Source organism: Lipotes vexillifer, unplaced genomic scaffold (assembly GCF_000442215.2).
Source record: "Lipotes vexillifer unplaced genomic scaffold, Lipotes_vexillifer_v1.1 scaffold419, whole genome shotgun sequence".
Lineage (NCBI taxonomy): Eukaryota > Metazoa > Chordata > Mammalia > Artiodactyla > Lipotidae > Lipotes > Lipotes vexillifer.
This window is the reverse complement of record NW_006786333.1, coordinates 1,895,355-1,916,758: the sequence shown is the minus strand read 5'-3', so window position 1 is coordinate 1,916,758 and position 21,404 is coordinate 1,895,355. Positions and strand designations below refer to the sequence as shown.

Here is a 21,404-nt window from a genome sequence, read left to right as displayed (position 1 = left end):
ACAAATGATTTTTTAAAAAAAATTTAATTGAAGTTCTGAATGTGAAATTATGTACTGTCAGTGCAGTGGACCAACACAGGAGAGCACCAAAGGCCTTAGGATTCTTACAAAATAAGCAGTAAGCAGTTTTAGCTCTAGCAGCCAGAAATCTTTCATTTAAATTAGGCAGAATCTGCAGGTCCAGTTAATCCTGTGGATATGATGTGCTGAATGTTCTTAACACTTTTATATCATTTAGATGAACACTAGGAACCTCAAGGTTCTGATAGAAAAATAAACTATAATATTTAAAACAAGTAATGAATGAAATAATTTCGATGAAAATGAGGATATAAAGATTGCATGAGAATAACTCGATTTAAAAAGTAAAATTAAGGGGAAGAGAATATCAGAAAGCTTACAATTGGAAAACTGAAACAATAATTTCTTTGAAAAAATTATTTCGTGACAGATTCCTCCACGCTATGAACATAAACGCAAATGCTATAAATAGAGCTATTGACATTTGGGCTGTTGACTTGTTTTTCTCAAAATCACAGAACAGAAATCGTAGTTTGTAAATTTTCAAACGGCTATCATGTTCAGAATCCAATAGGGTTCTCCTTCCCTTTTACTTGATGACTTCATAAAAGATAAATAAGCCTTCGGACCAAGAGGTGGGTATATGGGCACGGTTAACTCTCTCGCCCCAGAAATTCTACTCGACTGAAAAGATTATTATTTGGGGGCGGGAAGGGGGGGAATGCAGAGGGCTTTAGGACCCGGCAGGCGGCAGTTGTGTAGATCGCTGAGAGACTACGAGGGTCCGGTTCAGCTTCAATTCTGTCTCTAATCTCTGCAACAGCGGCTCTTCCTGGGTCCCGCGGCTTTCCTGCTCACTCAGTCGCGGCTGGAGGCCCGGCGAAAATCAGAGCCGTTTCCGCCCCATCACCCACGATGGAAATCCTCCAAGAAAAAGTGGCCCCGGACGCGTGTGCCTGAGGATTCCGCACAAAAGAGGTGCCCAAAATGAAGACCCTGGTGGTGAGTCATTTGTTATAACTCCTCTGGGCAGAGGCGGGACCCCCGGGCGCAGCGTCCCCGGGGCGCACGGGAGAGCTCCGGGGTGCCTGACCCTGCGCTGCGAGGTCGCCCGTTACAAAGGGACAACTTTCCACCTGCTCCGCGTCCACTCCCGATTCCTCGCTTCAGCCTGGCTCGGAATCCCAGAGCCCGAATGGGAACTCGGGTTGCTGGGCTCCTGGGTCTCCGGCGGGAGTTCCGAGCGGCCAGCGGAGAGCTAGAGAAACGGAGTGATGGGCGCCTTGCTCGGGGGTGGGGATGCCCTAACGAAACAGCCTGGCAAAAAACTAAGAGGGGCGGGAAGGGGGGACCTTTGCAGACTTTCTTGGTTTCCTTGTCGGATTTCAAACTTGCAAGGATCGCCAAGGTAGAGCCCCACGGGTCCAGAAGGGAGAAGCTAGACATTCCAAAGCCGAGCTGGGGCAGAGGGCCCCCTCCCAAAGTGTGAGCCCACCCCTGCTCACGCCGCCGGCGCGCTCTTCTTCGCGTAGCCGGGCGCCACGCACCACCTGTCCTCTGCCGAGGGATGTGGGAGGCGGCGGCGGCCCAGAGCAGCGACGCGCGGGGAGCATGCCCTGCAGTACGCGGGGCGACGGTGCCTCCTCTGCCGGGCTGCGTGCTGCCAAGGTGGGACCCGGGCTACCCCCGCTGCCCCCGCCCGTCTGACCGTCGCGCCGGAGTCCCTGCCGCCCGGGTCGGCGCTCAGCGACTCTCCTGTGCTCTCTCCCGCTCTCCCGCAGCGCCATGGTCTGGCAGTGTGTTTAGCGCTCACCACCATGTGCACCAGCTTGTTGCTCGTGTACAGCAGCCTAGGCGGCCAGAAGGAGCGGCCCCCGCAGCAGCAGCAGCAGGCAGCGGCGACCGGCAGCCCCCCGCCGCACCCCGAGGCCCCCGCGGGACCGCGGCCACTGGACGGATACCTTGGCGTGGCGGACCACAAGGTGACAGCTTGCTCGCCAGCCTTCCCGCCACCCAGCCTGGGGATCCCGTACACCTGAGCTTGCCCCCTTCCCCGGGGTTGGGAGGCGCCGTGAGTAGGTGCCATTCAGAGGCTGGAAGTGCAAGTGGACCCGCTGGGGTGGGACAAGATAGTTCCTACTTGGTGTGAATTTCTATTTGGAGAAGGAAGCAAAGTTTTTCCGGGAATAGGGATGAGATGGGTGCACCCCAAAGCCTAATTTCCTAACAGGAACTGTCCCTGGAATTAGAACCGCCTCATCCCCGGAATTGCAGCTATCGCTGGGTGCAGGGTTCCTGAAACCTCGGGTTTGGCAGTCAAGTCGCGCCCTAGTGGGAGGAGACCCGGGAGTGGCGCGGGTACCAGCCCGAGCTTACCTCCGACAGGGAACCGGAGGCTGAGTAGCAGCCAGTCCGCGGCCGCAACTCAGGCTCGCAGACTCCTATCTGATCTCTGCTTCGGATGCTCTGGGCTAAATTACTACAGCCCTGGGGAGCGGTGCCCAGGCAAGCGCGGAAGGCTTGAGGCACAAACTCAGCTTCCATTGGCTTGAAACTCATCGTTGAGGGCCTATTTTCCTCTGCCTTCCGGGAAGCCGCTGCATGGCTTGGCTAATAATTAATAAGGTGAATTTTTAAGAAATTGAGCCTTCTTTCCCTGGAATAATAAATCTCTCGTTTCAGTGTGTGAAGCCTCTGGGAGAATCCTAATCAAGTTTCCTGATTCTGAAAAGATATTTTAATACAGTTTAAATGTATTCCCCATTATTTGAAGCTGCTAATATATTTTTATTAAAACACAATTCCATTCTGTATATGCCCTATAAAGCTAGAGGATTTCTTGAAACCACCCAGCTATCCTGCTTTTTGTATTACTAGGTTGTATGGTTGTGAACCAAAGTAGTATTTAGCAGGTGCTCCTTTTGTGTGAAAAGATGGTTCTAACCATGCATGAAAAAGTCAAACTTTTTTTAAGTGGCAATCAAAATACTTCTCACTTGTGCAATGGATAATGCAAGGATTTTGGAGGATACAAAAGAATTTAAGGCAGGACGCAGCCTTTAGGGATCTTTAAATGCCTGCGGGAAAACAAACAACATAACGTGAAATGTGGTTGGATGGATAGATGACAGAGAGATAGACAGTAGATATAAATGTATAGGAAATACTGGATATAAACAGTTATTACTGTTGGAGTACAGAAATGAGAAAGATCTCTGCCCGGCTAGGATCAAGGAAAGTTTCTTTGAAAAAGTGGAACTTGCACTGGGAAGAATTCACGGAAGCAGAAAAGAGGGAGAGATTTCATTAGGAAGTGATTTACTGGGGAGGGTGCTGGTGGTAGATCTTAAAAGTAGAAAGGGCCATCAGTTTCACAATTTCTGTTTTCACAAGCTTCTGTTTTCTCTTTAAGTTGTTGACTGATTTTACATACTTTGTATCTGCATGTGCAAGCAACCCATAAGGGCTGGAGTTCTAGAAAAGTTTGTGCATTGACTTCCCACTGTGGAGGAATGTGGTGTTTATAATGAACATGGTGGATTTTCATGGCTATTGTTTAGTGGAAATGGCTATCTAGCACTTGTGAAGCTTTGGTTAATAGGGGTGTCAAAAGGTAAATTTGCTGTAAGCTTTGATCTGCCTTTAGGAAGATATTGCTAATACTTCCCTTCCTGTGCTCTCCTGCTGGACAGACACCAGCTAAGAATATTGATAGCCTAAATCAAAATATGATGCCCTCATGTTCTTTTTCAAAACAGTGTTCATTCACACAAATATGTTGGATTCCATTTTCAATATATCAGAGCCTTATTTCATTAAAATGAAGAACAGCCCTTTTGGGGAAGGAATGTGGGAACTCTGTATGAGAAATTGAGATAATCTGTAGTGAAGGGTTTTGTAAACTGTGAAGTGTTATGTGAATGATATATATGTGTGGAAGACCTTGGAATTCTTAGCAGAGAATTAAAAATGTGACCAGGAAGGTCTTAGCAGATAATACCAATGAAATTCTTTCATAGAAAACCAACCTCTCACAAAATTCCGTACCCAAAGGGTTCAGCAAAGTTTACCCTACCTCAAGCAAAGGAACAAATGCAAATACTAAAATCTATGCCGTCTTTTTAGGCATTATTTCAATTGTTCCACTGAAGTAAACGTAAACTTCTGCTCAGAATGTAGTCACTTTACTGCTACCATTTCACTGGCCGGAAGTTCGGCAGTTTCATTTCCAATGGCTGTCTGAAGGTGCACGTGTAAAACGTTTATGTCTTCTCCCAAAATTGCTGTTTAGGTTTACTTGGGATCTTCCTATAGTCTTGCTTAAGCAGAGGTAGAAATCAATTGTTAGACTATTACTAAGATGTTTTTTTCCAGTTAACACAGGGGATGATAAGTGAAAGCTTTTCTATTCTTTTTATGTTGCCAGGTGATACTCTGATTGCTTTTTTGTCCCACTCTCACATCAAGCTTTAGAAAAATTATAGAATATGCTGAATGTGATGACCACCAAGCCATATGCTGCTGCACATTGAATCAGAATTCCAACAGGCTTTCAACTGGCCATTGATTTACTGAATCTGGAGAGAGTTACAGATACCATTTAGGAAAACGTTCACATCTCCACGGCTAGAGGTCCCAAAGTCTGATAACTATGTAGTGTTTTTGTTCAGTTACATGATGGCATTAACATTATAACTCCAAGATTAAATTCAACAGGTGGTCCTGAACCCCAGCACCTGAATTTCACAAATTACCACCTGTCTGCAATGATAGTCTTGTCTCATATGCTGCAGACTGAATTACTGTTGAGATTAAATCACTATGTGCTTTTGTTGAAAGACATGCTGCAAGTCAAGCCAGTGATGAGCAATATGTGTTAAAATATCACTTTCCATGGTCGTATTCCCTACTTCCTCTTTCACAAACGATGCTAGCGGAAATTGTAATTCCAGTATGACTAAGTAAGTGAAGGCTACTTGGAGTTTCTTGTGATAATGAAACCATTTCATTTTCTCTTAGGTAGAGTTTTTTCTCTTCATTCCCAATCCTTCCCCTGACCTTTTCCCACAAATGTTCCACCAACTCATTTCCATCTCATTACATGTCTGTCACTGCAGCTACTGTATCTGCATCCTGCCATTTCCTGGTCCCCGATTCTGGAAGCCATTGATTTCTAATCAGATCTTCCAGATCTAAGCAAAGAAGTCATCTTCATGGCTTGGAGAAACTTCTGCTTTTAGAACTGCAGCATAATGTAAAATCAAACTAAAACACACATGCACACACACACACACACACACACACACACTCACTCACTCACTAAATCAAGCAACCCTCAGAGGAAAGCTCCAAGTCTCCCAGCAGAGTGGAAGGGGGCATGAAGCACATTATGTGTTCAGTCTGGGTTGGCTCCAGGTAGATAAAGTCATTTGCCATCTGGTGGACGCTGTGAAATGAAACTGTGAGCTGATTCCCATTTCCAGTGGACCAGAGCCCTTTCACAGAAGGCCCACTTGTCACCTGGCTTGCCCTCTTCTAAGGTGGCTTGTGAAAGAGCGGTGATCATGGGGCCTGAAGCTGAGCTGCTATCTCCTCGCTTCGGTAGTAGTCCCCAAGAATGGATTTTACACGTACCGGTGACATGCTTGCCCTTGGTTCTTTCTTTCCTTAAGCACTCAGTTATTCAGACAAAACCAAACTGCTTAGAGGTAATAGTACTATCATTATTAATTGGTAGATGTCCAGTTGGAATGATAATACAAGTCAATGCAAGAGTTGAAAAGTAATTCAAAACCGGAAAAAAAGGTATATGCCATATAACTTATGTTGAAATTATGGCATAAGAATTCTTCCTTTAGAGAGGTATATACATTCTCAAATATAAGTTTACACCATTTATTAGACCCTGTTGTATAATATTTGAGGCACCCAATGAATGATAAATAATTTGGATCTCAAAGAAATTTAAAGTGAGCTTATTTTCAGTGCTCAAGTATTACAAAATGTAATCTGCCAATGATGACAAAACTGTGTTATCACAAAGCATCAACCAAATGGAATCATGAAATGAACTGTGTTTTATGGGAGAAGAGTTTCAATAACGTGGGTGTTTTTAACTGGAGAAGTTAAACTATTTTAACATTTACTGAATAGTTAACCTTCCTTAATTCTGAAACCAGGAGTATTCCTCCACCTTCCCACAGGAGTAATCCCAAGATACTTTTATGCCAAAGCCCAGATTGTACCTAGCAGATGGTCTGACCTAGCTCCCTCTCAAGTTTCAGGCATTCTGGCCTCCTTGCTGATCCTTGGACACTCATTCTGCCTCAGGACCTTTGCACTTGCTGTTTCATCTCCCTGGAAAGCTCTCACTTAAGATCTTTTGCATGGTTGATTCCTTATGGTCATTTAGTCCTCAGATCACATATCATCTTCTTGTGTACCACACTCTTTAAATAGCCCCCTTCTCACGAGTCATTCTCTATCATACCAGCCTGTTTTATTTTCCTTATAATACTTAACAATATCTGAAATTATCTTAAAGTTTACTTGTCTCTTGCCTGCCATCCCCCCAAGTAGAATCTAAGTGCTCTGATATCAAAGCATCTGATACATCTTGTTGACCAGTTTAAATCCAGGCCCTAATACTTGGCCATTGGTGGGCATACAATAAGTATTTATGGAAGGAAAGAACGCAGGGCGTATTGGGGGTGGGGTATCCCTGAGGAAGGACAAAGCTGCCTTACCTTATGTCAAGTCCTTTCTCTGCAAGACACATCAGTGCAGTCCCAGGCCCTGGTATGTCTCATCTTTCCTAAATTTGATTTACTCCTTCTCCTAATAATGATAACAGGAAATGATTTGAAACATAAGAGTCTTTGGGAATGAGATTTGGGAATCTACGATTTTAATAGGCTTCCCTTATGGTTCTTGTGCATGTTAAAGTTTGAGAATCATCATTTGAAACATTTTTAATCATCATAGTGTGTAGTTCTGTAGCTAATTTGTTTCTGGGTTTTTGAACTACTCATAGCCCTTAGTAAATATTCATTGAAGGCCTAATAGTTGCAAACTTCCAGGGTATCCTGGAAGAAGAACACAGTCCCTGCCCTCAAAGAACCTTTGATCTAATTGGAAAGAAAAGACAAAGAAGTAAGAAAGATTAAATAATAAAGCAAGTCCTGAATAATAATATGAAACCAAGAAACAGTACATCAAGGCACGGGCACTAAAAAGGGGGCAATTTCTGTGATCTTTCTCATCTATAAAGTAAGTTAGACACTGTTATTACCTTAGAAGTTATAAAACTTTCAAACTAAAATTCTATTATTCATTAGCCCTTTTAAATATATGGCTTCCTTCTGGCTTCCTTTCTCTCATTGGTTGTGAAAAGGAGTTATTAGGAAAAGAGCTATTTCAAGTCAAAGAGCTATTAATGTCAAGCCCAAGCATTCCCACTTAGAGATGTTTTGGAAAAGTCAGATTCAGTGACAAACGTGTATAGAGTCACAGTGGAAAGTTCCGTCTGCACTTAGACTTAATTTGCCAAGAACAGATTAGGATGATTTGATCTGTTTTCTACTCATTAGCAGGGTGATGTTGTTTGACTGTTTACAGAGGATGTGTCCTAGCATAAAATATGTGTCCTAAAGGAAAATCTGTAATTGCTAGGATATTGTGCTTTCTTTCTTTTTTTTTTTTTAACATCTTTATTGGAGTATAATTGCTTTACAATGTGTGTTAGTTTCTGCTGTATAACAAAGTGAATCAGCTATACATAAACATATATCCCCATATCTCCTCCCTCTTGAGTCTCCCTCCCACCCTCCCTATCCCACCCCTCTAGGTGGACACAAAGCAATAAGCTGATCTCCCTGTGCTATATGCTGCTTCCCACTCGCTATCTATTTTACATTTAGTAGTGTATATAATGTCCATGGCACTCTCTCACTTCATCCCAGCTTCCCCTTCCCCCTCGCCATGTCTTCAAGTCCATTCTCTAAATCTGCATCTTTATTCCTTTCCTGCCCCTACATTCTTCAGAACCTTTTTTTGTTTTTTAGATTCCATATATATGTGTTAGCATACAGTATTTGTTTTTCTCTTTCTGACTTACTTCACTCTGTATGACAGTCACTCTAGGTCCATCCACCACACTATAAATAACTCAAATTCATTTCTTTTTTATGGCTGAGTAATATTCCATTGTATATATGTGTCACATCTTCTTTATCCATTCATCTATCGATGGACAGTTAGGTTGCTTCCATATTCTGCCTATTGTAAATAGAACTGCAGTGAACATTGTGGTACATGACTCTTTTTGAATTATGGCTTTACTCATATGGTAGTTTTAGTTTTTTAAGGAACCTCCATACTGTTCTCCATAGTGGCTGTATCAATTTACATTCCCACCAACAGTGCAAGAGGGTTTCCTTTTCTCCACACCCTCTCCAGCATTTATTGTTTGTAGATTTTTGATGATGGCCATTCTGACTGGTGTGAGGTTATACCTCATTGCAGTTTTGATTTGCATTCATCTAATGATTAGTGATGTTGAGCATCCTTTCATGTGTTTGTTGGCAATCTGTATATCTTCTTTGGAGAAATTTCTATTTAGGCCTTCTGCCCATTTTTGGATTCGGTTGTTTGTTTTTATGATATTGAGCTGCATAAGCTGCCTGTATATTTTGGAGATTAATCCTGTGTCAGTTGCTTCATTTGCAAATATTTTCTCCCATTCTGAGGGTTGTCTTTTCGACTTGTTTATGGTTTCCTTTCCTGTGCAAAAGCTTTTAAGATCCATTAGGTCCCATTTGTTTATTTTTGTTTTTATTTCCATTTCTCTAGGAGGTGGGTCAAAAAGGATTTTGCTGTGATATAGGTCACAGAGTGTTCTGCCTATGTTTTCCTCTAAGAGTTTCTTTTTTATTTTTTTTTTTTGTTTTTTGTTTTTTTTGCGGTACTTGGGCCTCTCACTGTTGCGGCGCACAGGCTCTGGACGCACGGGCCCAGCCGCTCCGTGGCATGTGGGATCCTCCCGGACCGGGGAACGAACCCGTGTCCTCTGCATCTGCAGGCGGACTCTCAACCACTGCGCCACCAGGGAAGCCCTCTAAGAGTTTTATAGTGTCTGGCCTAACATTTAGATGTTCAATCCATTTTGAGTTTATTTTTGTGTATGGTGTTAGGGAGTGTTCTAATTTCATTCTTTTATATGTAGCTGTCCAGTTTTCCCAGCACCACTTATTGAAGAGGCTGTCTTTTCTCCATTGTATATTCTTGCCTCCTTTTTCAAAGATAAGGTGACCACATGTTTGTGGGTTTATCTCTGGGCTTTCTATTCTGTTCCATTAATCTATATTTCTGTTTTTGTGCCAGTACCATACTGTCTTGATTTCTGTAGCTTTGTAGTATAGTCTGAAGTCCAGGAACCTGATTCCTCTAGCTCCGTTTTTCTTTCTCAAGATTGCTTCAGCTATGTGTTTGCATACAAATTGTGAACGTTTTTGTTCTAGCTCTGTGAAAAATGCCATTGGTAGTTTGATAGGGATTGCACTGAATCTGCAGATTGCTTTGGGTAGCATAGTCATTTTCACAGTGTTGATTCTTCCAATCCAAGAACATGGTATATCTCTCCATCTGTTTATATCATCTTTAATTTCTTTCATCAGTGTCTTATAGTTCTCTGCATACAGGTCTTTTGTCTCTCTAGGTAAGTTTATTCCTAGGTATTTTATTCTTTTTGTTGCAATGATAAATGCGACTGTTTCCTTAATTTCTATTTCAGATTTTTCATCATTCATGTATAGGAATGCAAGAGATTTCTGTGCATTAATTTTATAACCTGCTACTTTACCAAATTCATTGATTACCTCTAGTAGTTTTCTGGTAGCATCTTTGGGATTCTCTATGTATAGTATCATGTCATCTGCAAACAGTGACAGTTTTATTTCTTCTTTTCTGATTTGGATTCCTTTTATTTCTTTGCTGTCTCTGATTGCTGTTGCTAAAACTTCCAAAACTGTGTTGAATAACAGTGGTGAGAGTGGGCAACCTTGTCTTCTTCTGGATCTTAGTGGAAATGCTTTCAGTTTTTCACCATTGAAAACGATGTTGGCTGTGGGTTTGTCATATGTGGCCTTTATTATGTTGAGGTAAGTTCTCTCTATGCCTAGTTTCAGGAGAGTTTTTATCATAAATGGGTGTTGAATTTTGTCAAAAGCTTTTTCTGCATCTATTGAGATGATCATATGGTTTTTATTCTTCAATTTGTTAATATGGTGTATCACATTGATTGATTAGCATATATTGAAGAATCTTGCATTCCTGGGATAAACCCCACTTGATCATGGTGTATGGTCCTTTTAATGTGCTGTTGAATTCTGTTTGCTAGTATTTTGTTGAGGATTTTTGCATCTATGTTCATCAGTGATATTGGCCTGTAGTTTTCTTTCTTGTGACATCCTTTGTCTGGTTTTGGTATCAAGGTGATGGTGGCCTCGTAGAATGAGTTGGGGAGTGTTCCTCCCTCTGCTATATTTTGGAAGACTTTGAAGAAGGATAGGTGTTAGCTCTCCTCTAAATGTTTGATAGGGAGCACAGGCTCCGGACGCGCAGGCTCAGTGGCCATGGCTCACGGGCCCAGCCGCTCTGCGGCATGTGGGATCTTCCCGGACCGGGGCACGAACCCATGTCCCTTGCATCGGCAGGTGGACTCTCAACCACTGCACCACCAGGGAAGCCCAGTTGGAAGATTTTTAATCACAGTCTCCATTTCAGTGCCCGTGATTGGTCTGCTTATATTTTCTATTTCTTCCTGTTTCTGTATCAGAAAGTTGTGCTTTTGTAAGAATTTGTCCATTTCTTCCAGGTTGTCCATTGTATTGGCATATAGTTGCTTGTAGTAGTCTCCCATGAACTTTGTGTTTCTGCAGTGTCAGTTGTTACTGCTCCTTTTTCATTTCTGATTCTATTGATTTGAGTCTTCTCCCTTTTTTTCTTGATGAGTCTGGCTAATGGTTTATCAATTTGGTTTATCTTCTCAAAGAACCAGCTTTTAGTTTTATTTATTTATGATCTGATCTTTATGATTTCTTTCCTTCTGCTGACTTTGGGGTTTTTGTTTTCTTTGTTCTATAATTGCTTTAGGTGTAAGGTTAGGTTGTTTATTTGAGACGTTTCTTGTTTCTTGAGGTAGGATTGTATTGCTATAAACTTCCCTCTTAGAACTGCTTTTGCTGCATCCCGTAGGTTTTGGGCTGTCGTGTTTTCATTGTCATTTGTTTATAGGTATTTTTAAATTTTCTCTTTGATTTCTTCAGTGATCTCTTGGTTATTTAGTAGTGTATTGATTAGCCTCCATGTGTTTGTATTTTTTACAGATTTTTTTCCTGTAATTGATATCTAGTCTCATAGCGTTGTGGTCAGAAAAGATACTTGATACAATTTCAATTTTCTTAAATTTACCAAGGCTTGATTTGTGACCCAAGATATTAGGTGTCCTGGAGAATGTTCCATGAGCACTTGACAAGAAAGTGTATTCTGTTGTTTCTGGATGGAATATCCTTTAATTTTCAATTAAGTTGATATTGTTTCACGTGTCATTTAAAGCTTGTGTTTCCTCACTTATTTCTATTTCGGATGATCTGTCCATTGGTGAAACTGGGGTGTTAAAGTCCCCTACTATGATTGTGTTACTGTCGATTTGCCCTTTTTTGCCTGTTAGCATTTGCCTTATGTATTGAGGCGCTCCTATGTTGGGTGCATAAATATTTACAATTGTTATATCTTCTTCTTGGATTGATCCCTTAATCATTATGTAGTGTCCTTCTTTCCCTCTTGTAGTAGTCTATATTTTAACGTCTATTTTGTCTGATATGAGAATTGCTACTCCAGCTGTCTTTTGATTTCCACTTACATGGAATATCTTTTTCCACCCCCTCACTTTCAGTCTGTATGTGTCCTTAGGTCTGAAGTGGGTCTCTTATAGACAACATATATATGGAACTTGTTTTTGTATCCATTCAGCCAGTCTATGTCTTTTGGTTGGAGGATTTAATCCATTTACACTTAAGGTAGTTATCTATATGTGTGCTCCTATTACCAGTTTCTTAGTTGTTTTGGGCTTGTTAGTGTATGGCTTTTCCTTCTCTTGTGTTTCATTCCTAGAGAAGTTTCTGTAGGATTTGTTGTAAAGCAGGTTTGATGGTTCTGATTTCTCTTAGCATTTGCTTGTCTGTAAAGGTTTTAATTTCCCCGTCAAATCTGAATGAGATCCTTGCTGGATAGAGTAATCTTGGTTGTAGGTTTTTCTCTTTTACCACTTTAAATATGGCCTGCCACTCCCTTCTGGCTTGCAGAGTTTCTGCTGAAAGATCAGCTGTTAACCTTACGGGGATTCCCTTGTATGTTATTTGTTGCTTTTCCCTTGCTGCTTTTAATATTTTTTCTTTGTATTTAATTTTTGATAGTTTGATTAATATGTGTCTTGGTGTGTTTCTCCTTGGATTTATACTATATGGGACTCTCTGCGCTTCCTGCAGTTGATTGACTATTTTCTTTCCCATACTGGGGAATTTTTCAACTATAATCTCTTCAAATATTTCTCAGTCCCTTTCTTTTTCTCTTCTTCTGGGACCCCTATAATTCTAAATTGGTGTGTTTAATGTTGTCCCAGAGGTCTCTGAGACTGTCCTCAATTCTTTTCCTTCTTTTTTCTTTATTCTGCTCTGCAGTAGTTATTTCCACTATTTTATCTTCCAGGTCGCTTATCCGTTCTTCTGCCTCAGTTATTCCGCTATTGATTCTTCCTAGAGAATTTTTAATTTCATTTATTGTGTTGCTCATCATTGTTTGTTTGCTGTCTAATTTTTCTAGGTCTTTGATAAACGTTTCTTGTATTTTTTCCATTCTATTTCCAAGATTTTGGATCATCTTTACTATCATTACTCTGAATTCTTTTTCAGGTAGACTGCCTGTTTCCCCTCCATTTGTTTGGTCTGGTGGGTTTTTACCTTGCTCCTTCATGTTCTGTGCATTTCTCTGTCTTCTCATTTTGCTTAACTTAATGTGTTTGGGGTCTCCTTTCTGTAGCCTGCAGCTTCGTAGCTCCTGTTGTTTTTGGTGTCTACCTCCAGTGGCTGAAGTTGGTTCAGTGGGTTGTGTAGGCTTCCTGGTGGAGGGGACTGGTGCCTGTGTTCTGGTGGATGAGGCTGGATCTTGCCTTTCTGGTGGGCAGGACAGCATCAAGGGCTGTGTTTTGGTGTGTCTGTGAACTTATTATGATTTTAGGCAGCCTCTCTGCTAATGGATGGGGTTGTGTTCCTCTCTTGCTCATTGTTTGGCATAGGGTGTCCAGCACTGTAGCTTGCTGATCGTTGAGTGGAGCTGGGTCTTAGCATTGAGATGAGATCTCTGAGAGAGCTTTTGCCATTTGATATTACGTTGGGCCGGGAGGTCTCTGGTGCACCAATGTCCTGAACTCGGCTCTGCCAACTCCGAGGCTCAGGCCTGACCCTTGGCTGGAGCACCAAGACTCTGTCAGCCACATGACTCAGAAGAAAAGGAAGATAAATAAAGAAAGAAATCAAGAAAGTAAAATAAATAAAATAAAATAAAGTTATTAAATTAAAAAATTAAAAATAAAAATAATTAAAAAGTAATAAAAAGAATGAGAGTGCAACCAAACCAAAAAACAAATCCACCAATGATAAGAAGTGCTAAAAACTACACAAAAAAACCCCAGACCAACAGAACCCTAGGACAAATGGTAAAAGCAAAGCTCTACAGACAAAATCACACAAAGAAGCATACACATACACAGTCACAAAAGGAGAAAAAGGAAAAAAATATATACATTAGAAAAGAAAAAGGAAGAGAGCAACCAAATCAATAAACAAATCTACCAAGATAGTAAGCTCTAAATACTAAACTAAGATAAACATAAAACCAGAAACAAATTAGATGCAGAAAGCAAACCCCAAGTCTACAGTTGCTCCCAAAGTCCACCTCCTCAATTTCGGATGATTCGTTGTCTATTCAGGAATTCCACAGATGAAGGGTACATCAGTTTGACTGTGGAGATTTAATCTGCTGGTCCTGAGGCTGCTGGGAGAGATTTCCCTTTCTCTTCTTTGTTTGCACAGCCTCTGGGGTTCAGCTTTGGATTAGCCCCCGCCTCTGCATGTAGGTCATTTGAGGGCGTCTGCTCCCTGCCCAGACAGGACAGGTTTAAAGTAGCAGCTGATTCAGGGGCTCTGGCTCACTCAGGTCAGGGGGAGGGAGAGGTACAGAATGCGGGGCGAGCCTGAGGCAGCAGAGGCCAGAGGCGCACCGTGCGTTCTCCTGGGGAAGTTGTCCCTGGATCACGGGACCCTGGCAGTGGCGGGAGGCACAGGTTCCCGGGAGGGGAGGTGTGGATAGTGACCTGTGCTTGCGCACAGGCTTCTTGGTGGCTGCAGCAGCAGCCTTAGCATTTCATGCCCATCTCTGGGGTCCACACTGATAGCCGCAGCTTGTGCCCATCTCTGGAGCTCCTTTAAGCAGTGCTCTTAATCCCCTCTCCTCACGCACCCCAAAACAATGGTCTCTTGCCTCTTAGGCAAGTCCAGACTTTTTCCCAGACTCCCTCCTGGCTAGCTGTGGTGCACTAGCCCCCTTCAGGCTGTGTTCACGCAGCCAAGCCCAGTCCTTTCCCTGGGGTCTGACCTCCAAAGCTGGAGCCTCAGCTTCCAGTCCCCACCCACCCTGGGGGGTGAGCAGACAAGCCTCTCGGGCTGGTGAGTGCTGGTCGGTACTGATCCTCTATGCGGGAATCTCTCCGCTTTTCCCTCTGCATCACTGTCGCTGCACTCTACTCCATGGCTCCGAAGCTTCCCCCCCGCCATCCCACATATCTGCCAGGGAAGGGGCTTCCTAGTGTTTGGAAACCTTTCCTCCTTCACAGCTCTCTCCCAGGTGCAGGTCCTGTCCCTATTCTTTTGTCTCTGTTTTTTCTTTTGCCCCACCCAGGTACGTGGGGGAATTTCTTGCCTTTTGGGAAGCCTGAGGTCTTCTGCCAGCATTCAGTAGGTGTTCTGTAGGAGCTGTTCCACATGTAGATGTATTTTTGATGTATTTGTGGGGAGAAAGGTGATCTCCACGTCTTACTCCTCCACCATCTTGAAGCTCTGCCAGCATGAATTAATTTTAAGTTCAAAATATTTAATCTCTTTATGATTCTCCTTTGATATGACATAGGATCTCCTGGACGCCTGAAAGGAGTGCACCCTCTTACCCTGTTCACATGTGTCTGTAACATATGGTGACTATATTTCCAAACCAAATCTCATAACTCATGGTATGATGAATTTGAACATAATTGTGTTGGCCACAAGACAGAATATTTGCAATCAGATCCATCCTGGAAACATGACATCTGTTATAGAGGGGACTTTCCATACCTCTGAAGTCAAACAGCAGCTCAGTATAATTCCTGTCCTGCAGATATTGGGATAAAGAGAGATTAAAGATGAGAAAAGACTGAAACATTAAAACCCATCATCAATCAATAAATCATTCTGGAGCCCTTCTATACACCTATTAAATAGCCTTTGATCAGCTGTGAAGGATCTTAGATATAGAAAGACAAGGAATGATTATTTCTTAAATAATAATGTTATTACCCATACCCTGTGATTCAAGAGAAGAATCCCCTTGTGAGTCAGTAGATTTATGATCAAATGATCAATAAAAACTGGGGGGTGGGGGCATTTATGAGATGTACTCAAATTCCTCTTCATAAGCTCTTTTAGTCTTAAACTCTTAGTGTGGGCCTGGGACAAATAAATATTTTCATTGCATGCTCTATTCAATATGATTTCCCAAATAAAAGCCACAGCCGTGAATAGTCTCAGTTTCGACAGTATATCGGCAGGGAAGCCTTCCTGGACTTGTAGCCCAGGATAGAGCTGAGCTGTGTGTTTTGTCATCATAGCCAGCATCGCATGATAATACTTATTCTGGTTGATTGTCATTTCTTGTCTAAAATTGTCTGCTTTCTCAGCTTGACTCATGGAGACTGGGAATTTTTTCTCTTTTTTTGTCATTGAATTCCCAGCCTAGCATATAATGGGTCTTCAATAAATATTTGTTGAATAAATAAGTGTATCTATATTAAGATTTTATATTTCTTCTAAAATAAGACTGTTTCTGACTGCTTGGAGTTACTGACAAGGAATAGCTACACATCATAAATGTCAGTTTCTCCAGCCACAATTTGTAGTTCTGCAACTATTTCATTTCTACTTTCTTGTACTAATCAGAGCTCTTAAGACATACTCAAAATTTTAGAGCTAGAATGAAAACTTCAAAATTATCAAAAGGAATTCACGAGTGGTCATGCGATTTGCCCAAAGTCGAGGGTTAGTGGCAGAGCTAGGGCTAAAATGTGGGTCTCTAATATGAATATCATTACTGTAAGGGAAATTCAGTGCCAGTATATTCTAAGCCGTGACTCAACATTATTTGAACAGAATTTATTAAAATGAAGAGCCTAGGCCTATCCAGTTATTGGAAAGAGATAAATATTTAAACATCTTATTATTCTGAAATGAATTTGAGAATATGCCTCTGGGTAGTTAAAAAGAGCTCCCACCAACCACTGACTTAGCAACAGGTACTCTAAAGCCTGCACAAAATGCATGACACCGATGTAATTGGAGCAATTTGCAAATCAGAGTGGATTTTGCATTTAAAAAGTAAACCAAGCCAAAAGAAGTGTCGTGTTTAATTATTTGCAGAAAATGTCATGACTAGACCACTTATTTATCTGAATTACCTTCTCCACAGTGGGGAAGGAAACACCAACGGGAGACTCAGTTCACCAAGTATCTGGACTGCCATTCTGCAAGTAACCATTGATTCCTCCTAAATTCTGAGATGTGATTCTTACTCTGAGATAGAATTACGTTAGGCAAATAAGAAACCATTTTACCCATGGTAGGGAAAATTAACCTGATAGTTGTTGTAGCTCAGAATGAAAAGGAAACTTTCTTTACTATATTCTCTTTTAATAGCTAAGGAGGTGTCTTTATTGTTCCTGGGAACCTCACAGAGTCTGAGGATACCTGGCAGACTGAAATGCAGAGTTAAACCAGTTTTTAATAAGAAAGCATATTCTGGAAATTAATTGCACATATGGGACCTCTCCACTGACTGAACTGCATTACTGTGTCTCTCATTTACAGATTTGCTTGTCCTCCAGTGGCTTCCCACTGCCTGGAGGATCAAGTTCAGACTCAATAGGAAGGCTCACAAGGCCCGACAGGGTCTGCATGGCCTAATTCTCCAACCTCACCTCCCACAGCAGCCCACAGCCCAGGCTGCACGCACCCTGGAAACACAGCTTGCTGTTTCACACTTACCTGCTCTTCCTCCCTCTCTCATTTTATCCACCAGGTAGGGGACGAATCATCCATTAAAATCCAACACAAGCATCTCCTTCCTAAAGTTTTCCGAGATACAACCTCTATGCAGAGTAAGCCCCGCATTGTCTTATGCCAGCAGTGTATCAGTTAGTCAATCACATATTGGCTGAGTGCCTACTATGTGCTAGACTCAGAGGAGGAAACGAGAGGAAGGACCTAGTCCTTACCCACAGGAAAATCACAGTGGAGGAAGCACAAATGACAATGATTGTATCTTTGTAAGTGCTAAAATATTCTCTGTATCCTGTGCAGGCCTCTAATCACAAAGTATTGCGATTATTTGTCTGCATGCTTGTCTCCTCAACTAGGCTGTACCTTCTTTTTTGTTTTGTGGTACGCGGGCCTCTCACTGTTGTGGCCTCTCCCGTTGCAGAGCACAGGCTCCGGACACGCAGGCTCAGCGGCCATGGCTCACGGGCCCAGCCGCTCTGTGGCATGTGGGATCTTCCCGGACCGGGACATGAACGCATGTCCCCCGCATTGGCAGGCGGACTCCCAACCACTGCACCACCAGGGAAGCCCGGCTGTACCTTTTTGAGACCAGGAACATAACTTATCCATCCTGGTATTTCCAGAACCTAAAGCCGTACCTTGTACATGGTGAAACTCAACAAATCTTTGTTGAACGTTAGGTGGACAGAATCCTGTTGTAATTATATGTAATAGGAAGAGATTTGAACAAGTCTGGCTAATAGACTTAACATAAGAATGACAGAAATGATAAGTAGGGGCAGAAGGACTTCACATTTGTGGCAGACACATCTTTAGTTTCTGGTTCCCCTTTAAATGCAGAGCAGCATTTTCTGATCTTTCCAGAGTGGTTGCCCAGGTTTTGAGAGATGGGAATGCCTGTATTTGAGGACAATATGGTATCCTGGGAGGCAGGGAGGCATGTCTAAGCTTTTTACTTGTTATGAGCACCTTGGAAAGTCATGTAACTTTTAGGCTAGTCTGTAGAAGGGGCAGTTAAGCTAGATTCATTCATTCTCTCATTTATCAAATAATATTGGGTGACTTGCCATTGTGTTCGGGACCCAGAAGGCAACGATGCACAAGGTGGGATCCCTGACTCTATGAAACTTACATCTAGGAGAGAGGTATGTAAACAGACATAAAATTACAGCACAGATTTGGAAAGAAAGATTTACATGTTATGGAGATTAGCTTTTTTTCCTGAAAGCTTTGAGGAAGTCTTTAAACGTTGAATTAGAGGAGTGACTTCATCAGATGTGTGTTTCAACAGATCCCTGTGGCTTTGGCATGGCACAGGTCAGAGCGGTCCTAGATTATAGGAAGACGGACCACGGACCAGTTAGCGGAGTGTGGATGTGATCTGAGTGAGTGAGAGGAAAAGAGACCTAAGGTTTCTGCCTGCCTTAAGTTTCTGTGATCACCCACTTCACTGTGTCGGTGCAGACAGACTGAGTGCATCTTCTCGAGCAGCAGAAGGTTTGTGGTTCAAGATTGCCTCTCTGTATTTAGTGAAAAGAGTTTGAGGATGATCCCAGATGGCATTCCAACTTTGTCTAATTTTGAACCTCACTGTGCATCTTAATACCGCATACTGACTTGAGCAAAACAATGGTGTGATGGTTAAGGCTGCAAGCTGTTCGTGGAGACTCCCTGATGCACACTGGCAACGAATGACAGGAATTAAACCCTCCACCTGCAGCAGAGCCAGTGGGGTGTGGAATAAATGTGATGAAGACACTTTATTAGGTAACAGTTCTACTGGGAGAGAATTTATTCTAGAATAACCTTATCAAGGGAGACTTTGTTGCATAATAAACCTCACCAGGTATAGATCTGTTGGAAGTTTGGGGTGGAAGGTGGTTTCCTCTCCTTTCATTCCCATAGTTAGAGAGAGAGCAATTAGTGTTCTTTTAAATCACTTAAGTCTGTTCACAGCTTCTAAGAAAAGTAAAGTTTCTGTTTGCCTTGCACCAGAAGGAAAAGTTTGTCAAGGGGGGGTCTGGTTCCTAATTCATTCAAAAGCATTTGGTTGGGAGCAAAAAATATATACATCTGAATGAACTCTGGTTTTATGGGGCTCCTATTTGGAGTTACTTGGCAATGTTGCACCTGCCAGGCTGCCATCAGGGATTTCCAAGTCGTCTCCCATTACCTAAGTAGTATGTGCTTCCATTCTGTAGTGCAAATCATAAAGCTGGGTCATTTCATTTTTATTCCTCTCGTTGCAAGTTTTGAACAAAGTGGTGGAAGTGATCACATTCTGCTTGTTTTGTGGAACTTGGAAAAGGGAGAGGGGATTATAAGAATCTGTGTGTGTTCCCCAGTATCAAAGAAAAAGAAGCTTTACCTTGATGCTGTAGCCATCATGAATCCCTTGAAGAATTATGCCCATCGCTCTTACTAACTACTGTGTGTGCTTTTTGGCTCCATTTGAAATGTGATGAAGTTTTAATACAGAAGTTCAGAAATAAAAGTCAGAGAAAGCTGTCATAAGAGAACAGGGTATCCGGACTGGATGGGCCTGCACTAGTGAAGTATAAAGATGAAATAACTGGACCCAGGACCAGGAAAAAGGACCAGAGTGAAAAAATAAGACCAGTTGCTTCTTCCCTGTTAACAAAGGGGCTCTCTTTCTGGCTGTACAGGCATGAAATACTGATTGGGTTCTAGAAAGGCCATGAGGGTGGCTTGTCACGGGTTCTGCAGTGGGGTAACAGTGATTTGACATTATTATGTTTGAATGTGATTTGTTGTGCTGTGTGACAACAGAATAGAACATCAATGGACAAGGAATCCGTCGAAAATAAGTTCCTCTGACTAGGAATCACAATGTTTTGTTTTGTTTTGTTTTGTTTTCTGAAATGAGCACCATGGTGGCCAGCTAAGATGAGCAGGCTCAGGTCCTCAAGGGAGTTATTAATCTCTGCCAAGTGAAGGATCATTCTTAATGGGTCCACAGAGCATCTTGATGGTGTCTCACACTTTAGAAGGTCTGAAGGATGGAAAGGAGGCAGACCCATATCTTCCAGGGTATTCTGCCTGCGAACACCAAAACTCAGTACTGTTTCATGAAAACTATGCCTGTAGGCCGTATTTAAGAGCGTGGAACGCCTCCTACCTGAGAAGACCTGCTTCTGCATCATCCCCACAATAGCATGTTGAAAAAGAAATGAGAGAAGAGACATAGAAGGCTAGTTTTGAAAAGCAAACTTTACCCCCACCCAGTTGCATATATTCTCATTGTCTTCTCAAAATGGCAAATGGTAAAAAAAGAAAATAACAATGATTCATAAAGTTACCACCCAGACATAATTACTGTTGATAATTTAATGTATTTCCTTACAGATTTTTTTCATACATATCAAATGTATGTATCTGTTACACTTTAATGTACTTCTATCCTGCTTTTAATTCATATATGTTAGGTATTTGGGGTCTATATGTATATAGTGTTACCATATCACGTGATTGGTAGTATAGTAGAGGGCATGAGCTATACAGTTAGATCCTAAAGACATTTTTTTTTTGGCTGCATTGGGCCTTTGTTGCGGTGCGTGGGCTTCTCATTGCAGTGGTTTCTCTTGTTGCGGAGCACGGGCTCTAGGTGCACAGGCTTCAGTAGTTGTGGCATGTGGGCTCAGTAGTTGTGGCTCGCTGGCTCTAGAATGCAAGCTCAGTAGTTGTGACAGACAGGCCCAGTTGCTCCGTGGCATGTGGGATCTTCCTGGACCAGGGCTCAAACCTGTGTCCCCTGCATTGGCAGATGGATTCTTAACTGCTGCACCACCAGGGAAGTCCCCAAAAGACATCTTTTTTAATAGCTTAAAACCCAAATATATTCCAGTTAGAGTTGGGATAATTAGAAAATATGTCTTGATATTAGTACTGAGTTCTCCACTTATTAATTCTGAAGATGTGTACATCCCTTATTAACATAAACAC

The 21,404-nt window shown here is 42.2% G+C and overlaps 1 protein-coding gene across 1 annotated transcript in view; it reads left to right on the top strand.

The window, feature by feature from the left end:
• Positions 1-762: 762 nt before the first annotated feature.
• ST6GALNAC5 (ST6 N-acetylgalactosaminide alpha-2,6-sialyltransferase 5) overlaps positions 763-21,404 on the top strand; it is a 176,626-nt gene continuing 155,984 nt past the window's right edge. The window contains exons 1-2 of the mRNA XM_007458722.1: positions 763-1,023; positions 1,803-2,003. Of these exons, the coding sequence (XP_007458784.1) occupies positions 1,009-1,023; positions 1,803-2,003 (216 nt within the window). The 5' untranslated portion in view covers positions 763-1,008. The remainder of the gene's footprint in view (positions 1,024-1,802; positions 2,004-21,404) is intronic.